The 23,147-nt window shown below is 39.7% G+C and overlaps 2 protein-coding genes across 2 annotated transcripts; one reads left to right on the top strand and one right to left on the bottom strand.

Moving 5' to 3' along the window:
- Positions 1 to 509: 509 nt before the first annotated feature.
- On the bottom strand, positions 510 to 11,147 carry LOC117298403 (dynein assembly factor with WDR repeat domains 1-like). The gene is made up of 11 exons (XM_033781656.1): positions 11,062 to 11,147; positions 9,717 to 9,789; positions 8,738 to 8,882; positions 7,590 to 7,771; positions 6,102 to 6,201; positions 4,653 to 4,760; positions 3,843 to 3,949; positions 2,691 to 2,908; positions 2,052 to 2,128; positions 1,584 to 1,746; positions 510 to 834 (listed from the first exon to the last, which is right to left on the bottom strand). The coding sequence occupies exons 1-11, from the start codon at positions 11,099 to 11,101 to the stop codon at positions 800 to 802; spliced, it is 1,248 nt and encodes a 415-aa protein (XP_033637547.1). The 5' UTR covers positions 11,102 to 11,147; the 3' UTR covers positions 510 to 799.
- Positions 11,148 to 11,219: 72 nt separating this feature from the next.
- On the top strand, positions 11,220 to 22,586 carry LOC117298404 (growth hormone-regulated TBC protein 1-A-like). The gene is made up of 7 exons (XM_033781657.1): positions 11,220 to 11,310; positions 15,930 to 16,084; positions 17,151 to 17,309; positions 18,393 to 18,614; positions 19,371 to 19,543; positions 20,346 to 20,531; positions 22,338 to 22,586. The coding sequence occupies exons 1-7, from the start codon at positions 11,255 to 11,257 to the stop codon at positions 22,419 to 22,421; spliced, it is 1,035 nt and encodes a 344-aa protein (XP_033637548.1). The 5' UTR covers positions 11,220 to 11,254; the 3' UTR covers positions 22,422 to 22,586.
- Positions 22,587 to 23,147: the final 561 nt, after the last annotated feature.

The following is a 23,147-nucleotide window of genomic DNA, read 5'->3' on the forward strand; positions in this document are numbered from 1 at the left end:
ACCACCACACATCTGCAAAACGCAGCGCAAGTTAACACTCTAGTAAATATAGGTAGCTCTGTGGACAAAACACAAGCATGATAATTTTGGTCCTAGAAAAAAAAGTAGGAATATTCATAACTACATGTAGTACACAGGCTTGCTCTATGGGCTAACCAACATGGAATAGGCTTTAGTGGTCTTTTCAGGCTGTTTTATCACAATTTTTTCTTCTTGTTCAAATGGGTCAACAAATCGGAAATAAAGTCTGAAGAATATTATGCCTGGTAACACAATTGCTATGCTACAATGTAGTCAACACATATCGGCTAGATTAACCCTTATGTGTGTGAAAAACACGCATGGAACAAATCCATCACAAAACACCTTCAATAAAAGCTCACACAAAACCAAACCCTTCAATGAAAGGCAGGCCTGTATGTTTCGTTTTCTGAAAGGGCAATGACACCAAGGCATTTTCTCCTTAGTAAAGGGCACCCTGTGAGACAAATTGTAAACTTCTACTGGTGCATTTCAAGGGCACCAAGGCAATGACCGGGGGGCACAGAGGCAACAAAGGCAATTGCCTCATTGAAGTATCAGTCCTGGAAAGGTCACACAAACCCCCAGAGATCTCACAGTTAGGTCAAAGGTTTGTTACAGACAAGGGAGGGTTAAGGGTCTTTAAAGATTGCAAGTTTTTATCTTTATTGCTTTTAAACAGAATTCACAATCATCTTACGAAAACAATGGGCAGACCAGCATTAATGTCTTTTCTTTCCAAAGGATGCATTTTCAATCCAGGATGAGACGAGTCTCTTCACCGCCAGATTCGACACGTGTTATCTTTGCTTCCTGCAGATCGAACAAATGAAAATGAATTGTTAAAGAAAATGTCCTCATTGCAAGCTTTTTAATCCTTTGCAACATAGCAACTTATACTGTGCCAGATATTGGGCAGTAGGAATCCCCCCCCCGTCTCGGATGAAAAGTTTTGTTCTTACTGTAACAAAAAATAATAAGCATAAGTGTATTTCACAGGTTTAAGTAAGTTAAGCGGCCATCTTGCGTTAATTTGTATTATTACGTCATTCATTTTCATACAGTAAGCACCAGCCGGTTAGCATAACTTGTAACATGGTTACGGTTAGCAGTGCTATGAACAAATATCGCACAGTCAGCACAAAATTAGCTGTTAAAGGCAGTGCAGTGGACACTAATGGTAACTAATCAAAGTAACTATTAGCATAAAACCTTACTTGGTAACGAGTAATGGGGAGAGGTTGGTATTATAAAACATTGTGAGAAACGGCTCTCTCTGAAGTGGAGTACTTTTCGAGAAAGAAGTAATTTTCAACGAATTTGATTTCGAGACCTCAGATTTAGAACTTGAGGTCTCGAAATCAAGCATCTGAAAGCACACAACTTCGTGGTCATTATTATCTTGCGACTTTGATCACCAATTGAGCTCAAATTTTCACAGGTTTGTTATTTTATGAGATACACCAAGTGAGAAGGCTGGTCTTTGACAATTACCAATAGTGTCCAGTGTCTTTAAGCAGCTCTATGAAATTGGGCCCAGTGCAAGGCAAATCTCTACTGACCTGTAATGATGATACTGCCCTCGTAGTTGAATGCACAACTGAAGATCTCGTCCGTGTGTCCTTCTAGAACTTGCAGACACTTTCCTGTCAGTGGATCCCACAGTCTGGCCGTCTTGTCCGAGCTCGCTGTCAATAACTTACTGCCTTGAGGGTTGAAGGTAATCTGTAGGAGAAAGAAAAAAGATCAAGGTGGTATTAGGTCAATTTATGCTTAACTAGGGAGCTTTCTCCACACCAACGCCTGGACCCAATTTCATTAAATGTTAAGCAAAAAATACTGCTTCACAAATTTCTTTGCAAACTTTTTATTTTGGCTGGTAACCTGTTGCGCTAAGCAATACTTTTCTTTGCTTAGCAAGTTTTTGTGCTTACAAGATTTAAGAAATTAGGGCCTAATGCTTAGTTGGTGTATGGAGATCAAGTAACGCCATGAGGAAAACTTAAAGAGAGAACTTAATAACAGATTACCTTTGATATTTCCCCTTCATGACCTTCTAGCTTGGCTATACAATTATGGGTGACAGCATTGTACACCCTGGCTGTACCTGCAAAAACAAACACAAGAAAACAAACAAAATTTTGACCAATTGAAATTGCAGCATATTGGTAGCTGTCAGACCTACATGAAACAGCTTTTGAAGGCATCGGACACGCTTGGTAATTACTCAAAGTATATACGAGCACAAAAATTTACTTGGTACTAGCAGCGTAAAGCTGATGACAGTAAAATAAATTGTAAGAAATTACTCAATCTGAAGTAGCGTAGTTTTTGAGAAAGAGGTAACTTCTCACTCAAATATTTGAAACTAAGACGAACCAAATTTGAACCAATTGAAATTGCAGGAGATTGGAAGCTCTCAGACCTACATAAAACAGTTTTTGAAGGCATTGGACGTGTTTTGTAATTACTCAAAATATATATTAGCATAAAAACTTGCTTGGTACGAGCAATGGAGAGCTGATGACAGTAAAACAAATTGTGAGAAATGACTCAATCTGAAGTAACATAGTTTTTGAGAAAGAGGTAATTTCTCACCGAAATATTTGAATCTGAGACTCAGGCACACAAATTTGAGAAAACAGGGTGTTGTTCTTTTCCCAACTTACTGTCTGCCGATGCTGATGCGATGTACTGTCCGGTGAAATCAAATACAACGTCTAGGACCTCGTCTTCATGACCCCGCAGGGTACCGATGCATTTGCCGTTACTAGCATCCCATATCTTGCAGGATTTATCCATGGAACCAGTGACGATCAACGAGCAGTCGTAGTTGAACTGGGCGGAGCTGATCTCTCCTCTGTGACCGATGAGGGTGTGGATCCGTCTGGGAAGGTGGAACAACAGAAGAAATAAGAAAGGTCTCCTTTCAAAGTACAGACCACAGACCATGGAGCTTAACTAAACATGCCCAGACTAACTTTCTGAACTATGCCAAAGCAAGTTGTCTCCCATCCAAGTAGAGACCAAGTAGAGTCAAAAACTTAACTCCAAAAAATAGTGTAACAAGTTAGTTCACTGCGAAAAAGGAAAACTGTGCTATTTAGAGGCATATTTGTATGCGTAATTATAGTCTACTTTTAAAAACATCTTTCTTACTATGTATGCATTTTCATAGCAATCGATTTCAAATTCTTTTTCATCAGTGTTCATAGACCAACTCGCCCGCTCCAAGGCAACGTGCCCCTTAAAGTGTCTTGCTTAAGGACACAAGGGTCACGACCGAGACTCAAACCCACACTCTGCTGAACAGAAACACAAGAGCTTGAGATCGGTGCTCTTATTCGCTCAGTACATACAATGCCAAAAAAAATTGTCTCCCACCCAAGTACTGAGTACAGACCATGGAGCTTAACTAAAGTGTTTCCCCTACTATTGCATGTTTGTCCAGTCGACTGTTCTTCACTAATGACTGTAATGACAGTCATCTAAGTACTGACTAAAGTCAATGTTGCTCAACTAAACTCTTGCCCCTACTATTGCCTGTTCTTCACTAATTACTGTAATGACAGTCATCCAAGTACTGACTACAGTCAATGTTACTCATTGCCCCTACTATTGCCTGTCTGTCCAGTCCACTGCTCTCCACTAATGACCGCCTGATTATTCAGCTCTTACCTGACAGAGTGTACATCCCAGACAGAGACGGTACTAATCACAGACAGTGGAGCTTAACTAAACTCTTGCCCCTACTACATATATTGCCCGCTTTTCTGGTCCACTGCTCTCCACTAATGACTGCCTGATTATTCAGCTCTTACCTGCCAGAGTGTACATCCCAGACAGAGACGGTGTGATCAAACGATCCAGTGATGATCCGATCCCCAGTTGTATTGAACGACAAGGAGATGATCTCTGCTGAATGGCCCTGTGGCAGAGAACAAACGCAAAATTCCATTCAAAACAATCAACTCAATTTATATATCGTTGTGGTACCCGCTGATTCGAACTGCCTCTAGCTACCGGGCAATCTCGGTAGTCTAGTTGGTAAGACACTGCTCTAGAATTGCAAGGGTCGTGGGTTCGAATCCCACCCGAGTATCATGCCTGTGATATTTTTTCACAGGACTCGGGAAAGTACTGAGTATACAGTGCTAACACACATCGGTGTATGGGTAAAAAAAACAAAATTAATAACAAAAATTAATACAACTCAATTTTGTTTTCCATATTATTGAAAAACAGGGAATAATAAACAAATTAAGTAAAATTATTGAAGTCAAAAACAGTCAAGAACCTTTTTTTTTTAAAGTGAAAATAATGTAATGAACATGGAGCAAAGCAATATTCAGGTCAAACGTAAAAATCAATCAGGGCCCAATTTCATAGAGCTGTTAAGCACAAAAAATTTGCTTAGCATGAAATTTTTGCCTCAATGAAAACAAGATCACCATACAAATTTTCATGTGATTTTCAGGATAAGCAAACGACAGCTGATTACCAGTAACAAGCAATATACAGCAACTGAAAATTTAATTTGTAATAATATTTTTATCAAGGAAGAAATTTCATGCTAAGCAAATTATTTGTGCTTAGCAGCTCTATGCTCACAGCTATGCTCTAACACTCACAGCTAATGTTGAGATTTCATCCCCAGACTCGACGTCCCACAGCTTGGCGGTTGTGTCCATACTACCTGTGGCTAGTATGGTACTCTGTGGGTTGAAGGCTACACATACCTGCCATTGACAAGACATTAGACATAAGAAACTTTATTACTCTCCAAAAAGGAGAAATTACTTTGCTCGCACAAGTTTAAAGCACCACAAATATCAAAAAGTTAAAAATTACAAAAGTTAAAAAGTTATTAAAGCCATTGGACACTTTCGGTTAACAGTATTGTCCAAAGGCCCACACTTCGTGTATCACTACTTGTATATAAAATAACAAACCTGTGAAAATTTAGGCTCAATCGGTCATCGGAGTCGGGAGAAAATAACGGGCAAAACCCACCCTTGTTTCCGCACGTTTCGCCGTGTCATGACATGTGTTTAAAATAAATCCGTAATTCAGACAACGAGAATTGATAATTGTTTTAATGTTTTCTCGAAAAGTAAAGCATTTCATGAATAATATTTCAAGAGAAGTCTTTCACCATTACCTTCTGTAAACCCTGTAAGTTATTTGTAAATCTGTGAACTTTTTTTTTTTTTCTGTACCGAAAGGGTCCAATCAAAAAGTTTAAAAGTTACAAAAGTTAAAAAGTTACTAAATGCATTTATAATGCACAAGAAACAATGCACAAGGATTTAAGAATAAAATCCATACACAACAAGTACAGTAGAAACAACGGTCAATATTTACTACAACAAAGTTGATCTGTTTTCAAACATTCTCAACGTTATTTGGGAGACCAACCTCTGGGTATGTAGTTAGAAAAATTCCCAAAATCTTAACCTGGCTTCTTTATTAGGGGAAAAAGGCAAGCTGTCTTATGACTGTCTGGGAAACTACCTTGCTCAAAGGACTTATTCACATTAGTAGTAATAAGAGGTGCAAGAACATTGATACACTTTTAGCAGAATCAATAACATGAAAAATACATCTTCGGTTTGCAATAACACAATATGATAAAATATATACTTTGCTGTGTAGATTATTCAAAGTTAAAGCCATTGGACCCTTTCGGTAAACAGTATTGTCCAAAGGCCCACACTTCGTGTATCACAACTTCTATATAAAATAACAAACCTGTGAAAATTTAGGCTCAATCGGTCATCGGAGTCGGGAGAAAATAACGGGAAAACCCACCCTTGTATCCGCACGTTTCGCCGTGTCATGACATGTGTTTAAAATAAATCAGTAATTCTCGATATCGAGAATTGACATTGTTTTACTGTTTTCTCAAAAAGCAAAGCATTTCATGGAATAATATTTCAAGAAAAGTCTTTCACCACTACCTTCTGTAAACCCTGTAAGTTATTTGTAAATCTGTGAACTTTTTTTTTTTTTCTGTACCGAAAGGGTCCAATGGCTTTAAACGACAAATACAGGTACAAAGCAGTAAATAAAGTACTTACAATTTCAGCTGTATGTCCTCTGAATGTGTGGTAGCATTTCCCAGTCTCTGAACTCCACAACTTACACGTCTTGTCAAACGACCCAGTTGCTATTTTATCCCTGAATTTCATGAGAAAATTTGTGCATGTCACAGAAGTTAGTATTATTATTATTATTGCTATTGGTTTATTCATACCATATTGCAGTCCAAAGGCTGAATTGCACAGTGGTTACAGTTGGTGAAAAATGTCATCAACACACAGAAGAAAATTAACTATTACATAAAGCGTCCAAAAAACACAAGTGATGAAAACTTTGAAAAGAAGCAGGGCATAAAAACTAGCACAAACACCACTGAAGAAACATTTGTTTTTTTATAGCAATCCATTTAGATACAAAATAAGACTATTATGAAATCCAGTATAAAAACATTAATTTGTACAAGATAAAAATATGATAAAAATATGATATCTAGACTATCATTGACTATACTACCATACACTCAGAGTTAATAATAATAATATCATGTCTTATATTGCGCACGTATCTACCAAACAAGGTACTCAAGGCGCTGAGTATTATACAAACTTTCAGAAAGATAGGTTATTGCAGTGATGAATTCTGAGACCCAATTATTTAGCACCTTATAAGGGTTTACAAGGTGCTACGGCGCATTAAGCAGCCACAACCAGGAACACCGGGGCGAACCCCTTCTCTTTTCGATAAGTGCACTGGGTTCTTTTACATGCGTTACACAACACATGGGACCAACGGCTTCACGTCCCATCCGAAGGACGAAGCAATGGTTAAGTGTCTTGCTCAAGGACACAGTGTCACGGTTGGTCAGATTGTGGTTTGATAACTATGGTCCTTGATCAAACTTGCTCATAAGGTTTATCGCGAACCCTCACAGAGATATAGGCAATGCGTGAGCACGTCGTGCATGACACCATACACCGCGGTGCTGAATGTCCCCTCTCTCTCTACCTATAACGCATTGCGGTTCTGAATTGCGATAAACCTTTAATAGTGTCAGGTAAAACCCAATCAGACTGTTTTTTTATCTTCAATGCAATACATCATCATAATAATAATAATACTAATAATAATAATAAACCCTGCTGGGTGTTAAAGGCACAGTAAAACCAAAAACAAACGAAAAGAAAACAACACAAATAAATTAGTCCTTGAAAACCTTTGACAAAAGATATGTTTTGAGAAGAGATTTGAAATTTGTGGTACAAAGACAAGATCTAAGATTTAAGTGGTAGAGAGTTCCATATGCGTGGCGCAGCTGAAGAAAAAGACCCTGCCATCCAGGACTGTTGAGACTTGGCTCCAATGAGAAGCAAGGAACTTAATCGCAGATTCCTTGACGGAGTGTAAACTTGAAGGAGTTCTGAGATAAAGTGAGGAGCCTTGTCGCTTAGTGCTTTGTGGACCATGAGCATCAGCTTGAAGATGATTCGTTGAGAGATAATCTTACAATACGATAACTGAAAACTCACCCGTATGGATTGTTGAACGCGATGGCGTACACTACATTTCTGTGCCCTTCCAACGTGTGAAGTTCCTCCCCCGAGGCAGTGTCCCATACCTTACAGGTTCTGTCATAGCTACCAGTGATGAAGCTGGAGCCAGATTTATTGAATGCAACATTTGTCAGAGGGAGGATGTGCGCTCGAAGTGCCTGTTAATAGAGGATCATTTTAGGAATAAAGAATTAGCTTTCGCAAACTGCTTACCAACCAAAAGGATCTACGGTATAATTATTGCAAAAAATAGTAGTTTTTAACAGCCATGGCCTCCGTTGCCCCTGGTCTTGGCCTTGGTGCCCCTTCAAATGTTTCCCTATACAAGTTCTCCTTCTATCCATGCACCGTGAGGATTTGGAACCAGTTGCCTGCAGCTGCTGTTCTGGCTACATCACCCACCGCCTTCCAGGAAGCCGCCCTGCCTGCCATCAGGGATGGGATGGGATGAGGCTACCGGTTGGCTCCAGGCTCCTCTAAATCTTCTAGTCAAGCTTTTTAATCTGCACCCTAGTTCTGATGGATTTTTTCAACTTCTTGTGCTTTTTGTCCCCACTTATTAAATTTCATTTCTTTCTTCACTAGCACCTTATGGCTGTGACGCCACGCTGCACCCATCCCAGCTGCAGTTTAGCCAAATCTGTGCTGCAAAGGGATCACCCTACTCAACACCCAATACATTGACATCAAAATGCATTTTGCCCTTTCAAAGATGAAATTCCAAGCCTGCTTTTATTTGGTTGACATAGATTTACTATTTTCCCTCATCCTCTGTGCTTATGATTTTGCTTATTTATTATATCTTGAGATGAAAAAAAAAGCATGAAATAAATGTTGACTTGAATTGAATTGAATTGAATTTAATTTAATGTAATTCACGCATATTGGAATGCTTAAAAGACACTGTACACCTTTGGTAATTGTCAATGACCAGTCACCAGTCTTCTCACTTGGTGTACCTCAACATATGCACAAAATAACAAACCTGTGAAAATTTGAACTCAACTGGTCGACGAAGTTGCAATATAATAATGGACGAAAAAAACACCCGTGTCACACGAAGATCTAAATAAAAGCATTCCGACTTCTGTGACGGACATTTCAAGATCCTCAAGAAAGTTTACCTTGAAAAGGTAGAATGTGTGCTCTTCATTCAGGCCGATCTTCTGCTGTAGTCTCTCTATAAGCTGTCTGACCTGTAATGTGCGATTAGCTGTGACTAGAGGCTCCTTACTCACAATCTCATCCAGAATGGCGTCGATATCACTCCTTGAAAAGAGACCATCAGGAAACCAATCGAAATTAAACACAGGTCTAAGCAAAATTCTTAAGAATTAATAAAACTGCATCTGTTTTAGTGGAAAATTACTTCTTTCTCTAAAACTATGTAACTTCGAAGGGAACCGTTTCTCACAATGTTTTAAACTATCAACAGCTCTCCATTGCTTGTTACCAAGTAAGTTTTTTTGCCAACAATTATTTTGAGTAATTACCAAAAGTGTCCAGTGCCTTTAATGACTAAAAACACTCACAATGTAAAACAAATCACCATACCTGCTGCTAAAATATAGGACTCAAACTGCCTCTAGCTACTAGGCAAGCTTGCTGGGGCAAATTTCATAGAGCTGCTTAAGCACAAAATTTGCTTAAGCACGAAAATAGCTCGCTTGTTTTACACATGTTACTGGCCAAAATTTCATGGCATATATTGCTTGTGACTGGTATTTAGCTGTTTGTTTACTTAGCATAACAATTGAGTGGAGTCTTGGCCGGTAAACTGATTTTATTAAGCCAGGAATTCTTTGCTTAAGCAAACTTTTGTGCTTAAGCAGCTCTATGAAATTGGGCCCAGGTCTAGGTGGTAAGCCATCTGCTCTGGTGGTAAGACATCTGGGCCAAATTTTCATAAAGAAAATTCTGCTCAGCAAATTTCTAAACTAAGCAAGAAATGACCGAAGTACCATTCGCAACAATGGTTGCTGTATGCTTTTTCAGGCTGGTAACCCATTTATAAGCAAACGTTTGTTCGAGCTCAACAAAAAGTTCAGTTTTACATGCTAGCGAAACACACCATAAGGTTTTTTTAATTGATTGATTTCTTACTCTGGCTTGAGATCCAAGAGGTCAATGGACTTTGTCTTGACGATGTTGGACTGCTCATATTCCAAGATGATACCTAGAGATAGTATAGACAGAAAGTTACAACTATTTCTTTGAAAAAAACTAACTGAGTGTTGTTAAACCATTGAGCACATGACCTCTTCTTTCATTTGCAAGTAAAAAGAATTTATTGCACATGAAGACAGTGGTGTAGTGACAGGGTAGGGGGAAATGAGAAAGGGGTTTGTGCCCCAAACGCCCGTCTCGGGGAGTGAGGGCGCAGCACCAAATTGAAAAAATAATAATAATGCTTGCTCTATTTTACTAGTTTGACATCCACCTCGAAAAGACTTTCAATGGCAAAGTGAGTGAAGGGGGATTATTAACTTACTTACAGCCACTGGGGAAAACTTTCCGTACTGCCACTACTTTCTCTCACCAACTTTTTTTACATAAATAATATGTGACCATCCACCACCAATAGGCTGTAAAGTTGCACTTGTACATTGCAGAGCCTATTAAATTGTTTGGGTTTTCAAGAAAACTTTGAGAAATCTGAATAAAAAAGTAGGTGGCTTTGAGAAATCATAACTTCGTCAAGAAAAGTCTGATTTAAATGTGGATGGTATCATTTTGAAGCTGATTACACACTCTCTCCAAAAATGCATTGAGCCCATAACAGTAAAAGTGTCAACTTTACAGCCCATTGGTGGTGGATGGTCACATATTTCTATTTAATTTCATATTACGAATGGTGGCATACAGACAATTTTCAAAATTTAAAACTCTCATAAATAAGTCATATTTGCAATTAACGATTCTAGTTTTTGTTCCCTCAAGCAACACTACTGGAGAATCAGTAGCGGCCATGCAGGATTCCATAATTTTTCCATCAATCATAAACCGAACGACAAAGTCAATGATATTGATATTGAATCATTGATAATAAACTAAACAAATTAATTCATGCATATTTTTAGCACTAACCGTACGTCCATCCACTCACCGAAGGAATTATTAAACAATCTATGGAAAAGTTTCCGTATGGCGCCACCACTTTTTCATCCGATATGAAAATGAAATAATATAGTATCTTATTTACCTCAATGATAAATCCCTTTTTGTAAAAATGGGTGAAAAAGTGGTGGCGCCATACGGAAAGTTATCCCAATCTATCAATTTACAATTTTATGAAAAGTTTACACAATTTACAAATGGATGAATGCCCAACCAAGCATTAGCATGCAATAGCATGCATGTCCAGGCATTTTCACCATACGAAAATTGGTCTGTCCAATTTCTACTACTTTGAAAAGTGATAACCAGCCAAAAAGTAGCTAAATCTTACCTGGAGGGTAGTACCTCAACAGAAATCGCTTTAGCCTCATGATTCAACCAGCTTTCTAACCTCAAAACGTTACGAATAATGCTTGACAACGGCACAAATTTCCACAGAAATGTGTATGGCGGAATTTTTTGTGGTTGCTGTAGAGTAAAGGGCGCCGCCAACGTTTATACAATACACACAACAAACAGAAATCATGGCGGCCACAGGCGGTACCTCAAACGCCCAGCCCAGTGCTGATTTTATCCGAAGGTAGGCGTGTTTCAAGTTTTATTTCTGAAAATAATAGTGTTATGTGTAGTTCTTTGTTAGAGGACCTAATCTTTGGTTTAGTTGTTAGGTCATGCCATGCTTGAGAGAGCAGGGAGTTGTTCTGGAACCTGCTTTGCAGCGAGTCTGCGGGAGTTCCGAAACAGACCGTGTGTATGTACTGTCTATTTTAGCGTGAGGTCAAAACCATCGTGCGCCCCGCCGGCCGCGCGGCCGGGCAGCTCGGACGGGCGGACCCCATGGCAGTTGCCACTGTCATCAGTGAAGCTCGCTCTGTCATTGGGGTCAAATCGTTGTTGTTGAAACACCGTCATCTTAAACATTAAAAAAAACATACACAGAGGTCGATTTTTTCAAAACTTTCATAATTTAAAAGTACTTTTAGTTACTATTTCTTACAATACATTGTTCTTGACTTAATATTTGTTTTACAATTTTTTGTATTGCTGTTTTACTTTTTAATTTAATAATACAAAAATTTATCATTATTATAATACTAAAACTATGATTAAAAGTTAAATAATAATGAACTATTTAAACTAGAATGGAATATAATAAAACCTCGTTTGGGGTAGTTGCGATAACGTTACCCTCCTGTGAGGGTTACATTAAATTGCAACTAAGTTCGGGGAAGTTTTTTGGGGTTGTTTACAAAAATACAAAGGTGTCATAATTTGAATTGTAAGGGATGAACATGGTTTCAGGAGAGTAAATCATATTTGATAATCCACTACTTCTAGAGACTGGGGAGCCTTATATTTTCTAGAAGTACTCTAATCCACTGGGCCCAATGTACAACAACTTCACAGTACATGTACTTGTGATTTTGGTATCTATTTTTACATTGGTGCGTTCGCTTAGCTTCCCTGGGTCGACCCCTGTCTGCCCCCGGAAAGTTCGCAATAGCTTCGACGTCATTCCAGGGGCTCACCCGGGTCAGCCCCACTTTGGGGCTGGCCCCAGGTGCATGACGTCACCACCAGAGGGTGAGTGGTCGTTCGATTAGCTCTAGTCAGGGGCTCACTTTGGGGCTGGCCCCAGGTGCATGACGTCACCACCAGAGGGTGAGTGGTCGTTCGATTAGCTCTAGTCAGGGGCTCACCCGAGTGAGCACCGCGGGGTCGGGGAAGCTAATCGAACGCACCCTTAGTAGCAGCATGTCAAGCAATATTTCTGCTTAAATGCAGCTCTATGAAATTTGGCCCTGCTCTACACTACTGTCCAATGTAACTGATGGTGTATTGTTTTGAGTAATTGGAAAGAAAGGCAACTCCCTAAAAACAAAGTTGAAAAGGAAGGAAGCTATCAATGGATTTTGATACTGGCCTGGTACTACTTCACATGCCCCTGGTCATTGCCTTTGTGCCCTTGAAATGCTCTAATAGAAATTTACAATGGTGTGCGGTAACACCATGTGTGTATCTACTTGCCAGGTAGAGTTTGTTCTTAGAGAACTCTCTTGCTTTATTCTACTGCCGCGGAGTAGATAATCGGAGGTTCGGGAGACTTCTCAGTTCTGAAAAGAACTGTCCTGCTTTTTAACTATTACCAGGGCGGATGGTATAGAAAATAGGCTGGGACTACTACTTTAGCTTATAGGATCGTAATTAACTGTACTGCCGCGGAGTCAGTTCTGAATTGGTCTCAACGTTTCGACTAGCTTGCTCTAGTCATCGTCAGGAGAAATTTACAACTTCCAATCCTCAAAGAGGGTGCCTTTTATACATACGTGTACCAAGGAAAAAATGCCTTGGTGCCCCTGTCCTTTCAAAAACGCTTTATTTACATTCACAATTAGTTCTTGAGGTTTCGCTCTGTGTTTATATTACATTTTAAACTGTTCTTATAAAACATAGATAATATATCCTTCCTAGTAGATCTTCTCTTTTATTTATTTTAACTGGCTTAGCAAGTCTTGAATTTTGTAAAAAATATAATAGATGTATTTTCTTTTGTGGAATCTGCACAGAAACCAAACCTTCATGTCGCAAATAATCTCCATTCTTGGTCAATAAATAATAACAACTTTCAACATTATTACGCCTGGTCACTGGGCCTTAATTCATTCCTTAAACCATCTCAGCTCCCTGGGGAGTATACAGCCTGTGCAACAAATATGCGCTGCTCAGCTAAAAATCAATCTATATTAATTATACAGTATGTACAGAGTTTACCGTAATAAATATTAATTAGATAAAAGTATGCATAAAATTATGATCTTCACCGAAGCCTTCAGAGGTGAGAAAGAATTAAGCTACATACATGTACACTATCTGTCTAACCACCCCCCCCCCTTCCCCATCCCACCCATCCATGTCTTGTGACACGACCGTGAATTACAAACAAATGTAGTGTCAAACTATGTTAGCATAATTGTGCATTGTCCCAATTCCAGATTCACAATCAAACTGATTAAAATTATTGATTTGTCATTATTTGTGGCATGTGTTGTGGAACACCAATCAGACATCTGTGTACCTCGTCCTATTGTATTCATATGAAAAAAGTCTGCTCTTTTAATTTTGTTTTTTTCTCTCTGTCATTGAGTATAGGTGTGTATCTTTTAATTAAAAATTCCAGTGTGATTCTAATAAAGGTTTCAGGCTACAGTTAACTTCACCTTAACCCTGAGTCAAGAAAAATTGCAAAGCAAGTGGTTTGTAAAATTTGCGTACTTTTAAAATTAGCATACAATCCCCCTGACAATAATCCATGCGTGAAACTGGCTTCAGCAATTAATTGTTTTTTTGTTTACAATTAATTTTGTTTTTTTACTTTTAGCATATAAAATTATTGTTTTACTAACTTGGGTCCCTTTATTGGAACGTTTTTTTTACAGAGTACACTATTTTAGTGTATTACTTGTTTATATTTTTTCATGTTTTTGGTGGGTTTTTTTGCCGGGGGGGTTTTTGTGTGTTTTTTTCATGTTTTTTTATTAATGTTATTTTATATATGTGGACGTTTGTGTTTCGTGTCTACAAAAAGTATCCAAATCTTTTAACCTCAATTCACACTTTTCTTAATAAGGTTTACGAGATAAAAGCGTGTAGCATTTAAAACTAAAAAAAATTTAAAGGGACATTCCTGACACTGTCAACCTTCATTCCATGTTATAAATGCAAATCTTTCAACATATCTATTTTGAATCTTGCCAGTGTGAATGCATCATTTAACTGTAGGCTGTACATTAAAAAGTGTTTCCTTTGTATGATGTTGTCGTTGCCCTTCCTGTAATGAGTAATCCAGGATACTTGTCCACATTTGTAAACAATTCAGTCGGGATGTGAACAAGATATACTGTTCTGTTATTTTGTAATAGTTAAAAATAGAGTTAATTCCTTAATGACTTCTGGTGAAACAAAGCAAGGCCACATTAAAGGCGCTGGACATTATTGGTAATTACTCAAACTAATAGTAAGCATCAAAACTTACTCGGTAACGAGCAATGGTGAGCTGTTGATAACATTGTGAGAAACGGCTCCCTCTGAAGTTATGTAATGTTTGAGAAAGAGTTTATTTCTCACTCAAATAAAGACTTCAGGCCTGAAGCCTTTCAGGCATCTGAAAGCACACAAATTTGTGCAACAAGGGTGTTTTTTCTTTCATTGTTCTCTTGCAACTTTGATGACCAATGGAGTCAAAATGTTCACAGATTTAGTATTTTATTCATTAAATGTTGAGATATAATGTACCAAAGTGAGAATACTGGTGTTTGACAATTACCAAGCGCGCCCAGTGCCTTTAACAGCAGGAATGAAATTTCACTCTCGGTCATGTCATCAGGAGCCCTGAAGCCCATTCTAGCAAGCTCACCGACATACAGTCTGACCATTTAATATCATTCACTGTGAATTTGGTGCCAGCCTGCAAATGAATGTGTCAACTACACTTTCAATAGGAAACTAAACTAATTATTGACTTTTCTGTAGTACATAGAGTGTTGTTTCCGGGTCCTGCTGGTATAGTTCCATCAACTAAAACAATATTAGGTTCGTACCTTTTACAGTAGGCTTGCACGTAATGTACATAAGTTACAAAATTGGTTAGAAAAAAACTCGTCTAAGATCACTGCCGTCGATTTCACAAAACTCTTCCTAACTTAGGATTAATCTTATGACTTGGGACGAGTCCCAGCCCTGCACTGTAGTATGCCGACCTTGAGATTAATCTTAAGTTAGGACGAGTTACTCGTCCTAACTCGAGATAAGACGAGTCCTAACTCTTTGTGAAATCAACGGCAGATCTACATAAAATGATGATGATGGTAGCAGATATTTCTGTCTGAAATGTTGTATTTGATGAGAAATAAATAAAACTAATTTCCCATCAGTGAGCGTTAATGTTAGAAGAAACGCCGTTTTCAGCGCAACGCAGAATCATCCCAAGTACTGTCGTAGACATTGAGGGATGACTGTCCTCAAAGCCGACGCATGGGCAGGTGACGCCAAATGTCGTCGTTACCATGGTAGAACCATCCGTCGTCGTAAACAAAAACTCCCTTTTGTAGCTCTGCATGTACTGTACCAAGAGAGCTTTATGGATAACAGCACATCTTTCAAACTCAAACTCAACATTAATTTTGTTTGTTTCTCCCACAGTGAGATTGATGCCTATGGGTTCAGGCGGCCAGACGACTTTGATTATGAGACGTACGAGCAATTCATGTCACAGTATCTTAGCGTACTGGCAAGGAGAGCAGGAAAATGGGACAAAGTCATGGATGGAAAGAAAAATGTCAAGAAATCATTCAAAGGTACTTGTACAAACCTCTGTATACAGAGCCAAATTATAAAGAGCTGCTTTAAAGGGAAGGTACACAATTGGTAATTACTCAAAACAAATATTATTTTGAAAACTGACTTGGTAAGCAGCATTGGAGAGCTGTTGATAGTATTAAACATTGTGGGAAACGACTCCCTCTGAAGTAATGTAGTTTTTGAGAAAGAAGTAACTCCTCACTAAAATATTAAGAGACTTCTAGCTAGAAGTCTTTTATTCCTATCTGAAAGCACAAAAATTCGTCCAACAAGGTTGTTTTTTCTTTTATCATTTTCTCGCAACTTCAAAGACCAATTGAGCCCAAATTTTCACAGGCTCGTTGTTTTATGCTTGTGATGGGGTACACCAAGTGAGAACACTGGTCTGTGACAATTACCAAACGTGTACAGTGCCTTTAACAGGAAATAACCGCTAAGCACAACAAGTTGCTTACCAGAATAAGGTTACTAGCAAAACTACATGTACCATGTCACTACATGTACAATATGTGACTGATATTCTGCTCATTTCTGCAGACGAAGTGTTACGCAATATTTTCTGCTTACCCAACCAAATCCTCAAAAATGCTTTGAAGGGTGTTTTCTGATTTTGGAGGATTTGGGGGCTGTAGGCCCAAGTTGCCGGGCATGGGCCAGGCATCTTGGCCCAATTTCACAGCGCTGCTTAACGATATAAGCAAATTTTGCAGAAAACTTTGCTAAGGTGTAAATTAGGCGGCTGTCTTGTGACTCCCCATGTATTTGTATTGTAACATCATTCTTTTTCCTCCAGTAAGCACCAGAAGGTTAGCATGCCTTTTGATGTTCTTACGGTTAGCAGTGCTATGAAATGAAATCGAAAAGTAAGCACAAAATCGGCCGCTAAGCAGTGCTATGAAATAGGGCCCTTATCAAAGTCCAATTATGTTGGTTTTCAGTGACCATAGAGTGGAAGATTTAGAGTGGACTCTAGCCAAAAACCTTGGGGTACTAAGGTTAACAAAAAGAAATGGACTTGGGCGACTGCTTTTCAAAATATTTATCATTGGCTTATCCCAACAGTAAAACGTTATGTCCGTAAAGGCATCTCTAACGAGTACCGAGGTCTGGTGTGGATGTACGTGAGTGGAGCCGAAGCAATGAAAGAACAAAACCCAGGCATGTACCAAAGACTTCTTGATGGACCTAAAGATGCTGAGCTGATGGAGGTCATAAAAACAGGTTGGTTGGGTTTGTCTTTAGTCCTAATCTCGCGGCCTAGCTGGCCTCAATACAACCTAGCTGGCCACGATACGGCTTAGCTGGCCACGAAACAGCTTAGCTGGCCATGATACAGCCTAGCTGGCCAGGATACGGCCACAATGCGTCCTAACTACCAAGAACTAGCTGGCCACACTGCGGCCTTACTACCAAGGCCTAGCTGGTCACACTGCCTCCTAACTACCAAGGCCTAGCTGGCCACACTGCCTCCTAACTACCAAGGCCTAGCTGGTCACACTGCCTCCTAACTACCAAGGCCTAGCTGGCCACACTGCGACCTAACTACTAAGGCCTAGCTGGTCACAATGCGTCCTAACTACCAAGGCCTAGTTGGTCACACTGCCTCCTAACTACCAAGGCCTAGCTGGCCACACTGCCTCCTAACTACCAAGGCCTAGCTGGTCACACTGCCTCCTAACTACCAAGGCCTAGCTGGCCACACTGCGACCTAACTACTAAGGCCTAGCTGGTCACAATGCGTCCTAACTACCAAGGCCTAGCTGGCCACACTGCCTCCTAACTACCAAGGCCTAGCTGGCCACAATGCATCCTAACTACCAAGGCCTAGCTGGCCACACTGCGACCTAACTACTAAGGCCTAGCTGGCCACAATGCTTCACCTTCATGCCTTTTGGTTCAAAATTTCAATTAATAATTCCCTAGAGTTTAAAGTCAGACCTGATACTTCACAGAGGCAATAGCCTCCATGCCCCCTGTCGTCGATTTCACCAAACTCATCCTAACTTAGGATTAATCTTGGGACTTCAGACGAATCCATAGACATTGGGACGCATTGAACCCATCCTAAGTTAGGACGAGTTACTCGTCCTAACTCGAGATAGGATTAATACAAGTGTTTCGTGAAATTGGCTGCATGTGCCCTTTAAATGCTACAGTAGAAATTGCCTCATAAAGGAAATGCCTTGGTGCCCTTGCCCTTTTTAAAAATTAAGCATACAGGCCTGTAAAGTTATTCAAGTTGATACTGCTTTTGTTTGACTTGGTGCGCTGTCCTGATTATTTTTTGTTTTGTTTTTGCGACAGATCTTCACCGCACATTCCCAGAGAACATTTATTTCTGTAACGACTCCACGGTGAGTAAACGCACCTCCCTGCAGAACGTCCTGGTGGCGTTTGCGCATCATCACCGGGCGGACGGCTACTGCCAAGGGCTCAACTTCATCGTAGCGCTCATGTTGCTCATCCTCAAAGACGAAGAGAGTTGCTTTTTCCTGCTGGAGACCCTGGTCAAGAACATTCTACCCGGTTCGTCTAAAACTTAAAATCATTACCTTTTAGCGCTTTGCAGCAATGTGTGTTATAATTTGTTCAGATTGAATGATGTAGCTTGGTGTTAATCTGTCTGGCCATTCAATACTATCCACAGTTTGAATAATATGTAGTGAACTATGCCAAACTGCATTCATGGTGAATTTACAATATTTATCCACAAAGTACACAGTCAACCCTCCTACTGTCTGACCATTCATCCTCACAGTGTTGAATGATAGAAGCACCATGCTAGCCTGTATTTATCATATCATGTGGTGAATAAACAATGTATAAACAAAGTTCACATTCAACCCTCCTACTGTCTGACCATTTAATATCATCCATACAGTTTTGAGTGATAGAAGCACCATGCTAGCCTGCAATATGATATCACGTAGTGCATGTACAATGTGTCCACATAGTACACAGTCAACCCTCCTACTATCTGACCATTCAGTATCATCCTCACAGTTTTGAGTGATAGAAGCACCATGCTAGCCTGCAATATGATATCACTTAGTGCATGTACAATGTGTCCACATAGTACACAGTCAACCCTCCTACTATCTGACCATTCAGTATCATCCTCACAGTTTTGAGTGATAGAAGCACCATGCTAGCTTGCAATATGATATCACTTAGTGCGTGTACAATGTGTCCACATAGTACACAGTCAACCCTCCTACTGTCTGACAATTCAATTTCATAATTTTGAAACCGGGGCGTGATTTTGTTTGTGTTGTTATATAGCGTACTACACCCCTCAGATGGCCGGACTGAAGACTGACCAAGAGGTACTAGGGGAGCTGGTCAAACAGAAACTCCCTGCAGTGGCTCAGAGAATGGAGAAAGAGGCAGTACCATGGTCAATACCAACCACAAAATGGTTTATCTGCCTGTTCCTTGATGTGCTACCTATTGAGGTAATAGTTAAGTTGTATTGGTGCTGCTGCACTGGAAACTATTGGTAATTGTCAAAGACCAGTATTCTCACTTGGTGTATCTAAACATAAAATAACAAATCTATGAAAAATTTTGACTCAATTGGTCATCGAAATTGCAAGTATAATGAAAGTAAAAACACTGTTGTTGCACAAATTTGTCTGCTTTCAGATGCCTAATAAGGCTTTCAGGCCTGTCAGGCTTCAGGCCTGAAGCTTTTTAATATTTGAGTGAGAAATTACCTCTTTCTCAAAAACTACATTACTTCAGAGGGAGCCGTATCTCACAATGTTTCAAACTATCAACAACTCTCCATTGCTCGATACCAAGTAGGGTGTTGTGGCCGTAGTGGATAAGAGCACCAAATTCAAGCTCTGCTGTCTCTGTTCAGCAGAGTGTGGGTTCGAATCCCGGTTGTGACACTTGTGTTCTTGAGCAAGCTTTTACCTATAATTGCTTCTCTCCACCCAGGGGTAAATGGGTACCTGTCAGGGCAGACATGTTTCCTTGTGATTGATTTAGCCGAGTGGCGCGATTTGTTGCACAGGCTGAGATGGTTTAAGGAATGATTTAAGGCCCCTTGACCAGGGGTAACAATTTGAAGCGCTTTGAGACGTCCTATTGGTGTGAAAAATCTTGATATAAAAACTCAGGATTTAGTTTGTATACAATTGTTTTGAGTATTAGTGTCTAGAGTCCTTAAGGATTTATACAATGTCATAATATGGTGTTGAGACATACAGTTTTATATAATATTTTCCTACAATTTGTTTATCTTGCCAGACGGTGTTACGGATCTGGGACTGTCTCTTCTACGAGGGTTCTAAGATTCTGTTTAGGGTTTGTTTAAGTCTCATCAAACAGAACCAAGACGCCATCCTGGGTGCCAGTAGCTTCCCTTCACTCATTGAATCCTTCAAGACGGTCACGCTGCATTCTAGGAACACAGATTGCCATACCTTCATGCAGGTAAGGCATAGGGAGGGTACCTTTATACAATTGATGCATGCTGTGACAGGTTCAATGCGTTTTGTACTCCCAAGGGGGCAAATTATGCCCGGAGTTTGCCCCAGAGGCAGCTTTCCTTCACTCATTGAGTCTTTCAAGACAGTCACGCTGCATTCTAGGAACACAGTTTGCCATACCTTCAAGGTATAGCATTGGGAGGGAATAGTAATAATGATAATAACTAGACATAGAATTTTTGTTAATTACAAAAACACGGTGTTCGGTTGGACGTTACGTGATGACGTAGTTCAAAAACATTGAACCATAAAGATGACTTTTTCTACAACGTGTCGTTAATTTTTATAGTTAAACTTGTATCACAGTTTTTAACAACTCCTTTTTTCTTCACAAATGCAATATGTTTGTGTGAGATTGGCTTTAGGTTTTAATTTGCAATTTATGGAAACCCTTTAAAAAATTAGCTACCCCTGCACGGGATGATGTACACAGATTTGATAATCAACAGCGCCCTCTTTTGTTGGACAAACAAGAGCCCTTTTGGGATTCCCCCAAAAACGTTCACGCCATATGATTTTTACACATTTTAAACGTTGTTTTATTGTTATTTAATACCTGATGACGTCATTAGGCCTGTGTTGTCTTTAAAAAAAATAAGGTTCAACTATCTCTAGAGTTTCAAGGTTTAAATCGATCGCAATCTTGAGTTATGCCGTAGATAAGCTCAAAAGTTGTTTTTTTTTTATGAAAAAAACACAAAGGCGAACTTTGACCCAGGGTAACGACCCGGAAGTTAAGGTCGTACGATTTTGGCGTTAACTTTTCAAATGTTGTCCAAGTCTTTATCTATCCGATGCTGAAATATGAACATCATAGCTTCAATATTCGTTGAGATACAGCAACAAGCAAATTGTAATTTTTCAACATTAAAAACCTTGCCATGACGTTATGACGTCATCAATGACCTCATCATTCCCAAAAAGTGGCGGTTTCATCTACTCACTATTACCTATGTACTAGTAAGTTTTAAGTTTGTACAAGCTTTACTTTTGTTTAAAATTGCTGGAGAAGGTTCGCAGGGAAAGAAGAACACGAGGGGAAAAAAAACAAAAAACAAAAAAACATAACAATAACAATAGTTGTTCGGCTGTTGGCCGAACAACTAATAATACAGCAATTGTAAGGCGCACTTTCCTGTAAACCACTCAAAGGTGCAAAAGCATTGTCAAATTGTTAGGAAAGTAAGCAAGAACAATCAGTTTTTATAATAATTTTGGTTTTTACCCATACACCGATGTGTGTTAGCACTGTATACTGTATACTGTAGTACAATTTAGTAAAATCAACTTTTAGTTTCTGCTGGAAGAGAGCAATGCTATGCAAAGGTCTTCGGAAAGTGATTTCCAGAGTCTTGATGCTGTATTAGAAAAGGCCTTGTCCCCATAACTGGCCAGGCGAGTTCCAGGGTCATGAAGCATATTGCTTATAGAGATCTCAGGCCCGGTTCGTCGTACAGGGCGTCAACACTTGTTATTTGGAGTGATTATTTTGAGTTGAATTTGCTGATTGACAGGTAGCCAGTGTAGTTTTTAGAGTATAGGGGTGAGGTGGTTGAACACTCTACTACCAGTTAGCAGACGTGCTGCATTATTCTGTATGGACTAAAGACGATAAACAGAGCCCTCTTGGTTGGTGCACTCTCCTGCCCAAGTGGGGCTTCTTCTTTTTGGGTCATATTATGCCAATCTCCCAAACTGAGATAACATTTATTTATCTGTGGCTTTTTTCTTTTTTCTTTTTCTCATCCAGAATGTTTTTGCAGATTCACAACCTCTCAGTCGAGCGCTCATCGAGAAGTTTCGGACCAAATCCAATGAGGACGAGACAAATTAGCGTCACTTTTGGAACGGTTTGAGGGGCGTCAACAAGAAGCACATTTTTGCCTTGGCAGTGAAGAGTACAAACAAAATCCATAAATCCATAAATAAGTCTCTATGGGTGCGTTCGTTTAGCATCCCTGGGTCGACCCCGGTCTGTCCCGGTACGTTTGAATAGCTTTGACGGGGCTCACCCGGGTCAGCCCCCAGTGCCCTGCTTGTTGAGTGGGTCACTTGGCGATGACCTGAGGTGCATGCCGTCACCACGAGAGGGCGAGTGTGATCGTTCGATTAGCTCTTGTCAGGGGCTCACCCGAGTGAGCACTGCGGGGTCGAGCCAGGGAAGCTTATCGAACGCACCAAGTATAGGGACAAGCAATTTTGAACGTACGTGTAAAGGCCGAGTCACACTGCAGCGATAACGAAAACGATAACGATCACGACGCAAAGAGAACGCATTGTATTGGTTGAATTGCTTCACGCAGATCACACACACGCTCATTAAACCAATAGAATGCTTTCTCTTTGCGTCGTTATCGTTATCGTTCTTGTTATTGCTGCAGTGGGTTATCGTTATTGTTATCGCTGCAGTGGGACTGTGCCTTTACAATTTCCTTTGTATTTGTATTTGAGTTGTGCTTTAGCTGACATGGTAAATGGAGGAACACTACAGGAAGAAATGCGTATCACTTCAACAAGCTACAAAAGTTGCAAGGGTTCGTTGTTGTTTTATTTTCTTATT

Source organism: Asterias rubens, chromosome 13 (assembly GCF_902459465.1).
Source record: "Asterias rubens chromosome 13, eAstRub1.3, whole genome shotgun sequence".
Lineage (NCBI taxonomy): Eukaryota > Metazoa > Echinodermata > Asteroidea > Forcipulatida > Asteriidae > Asterias > Asterias rubens.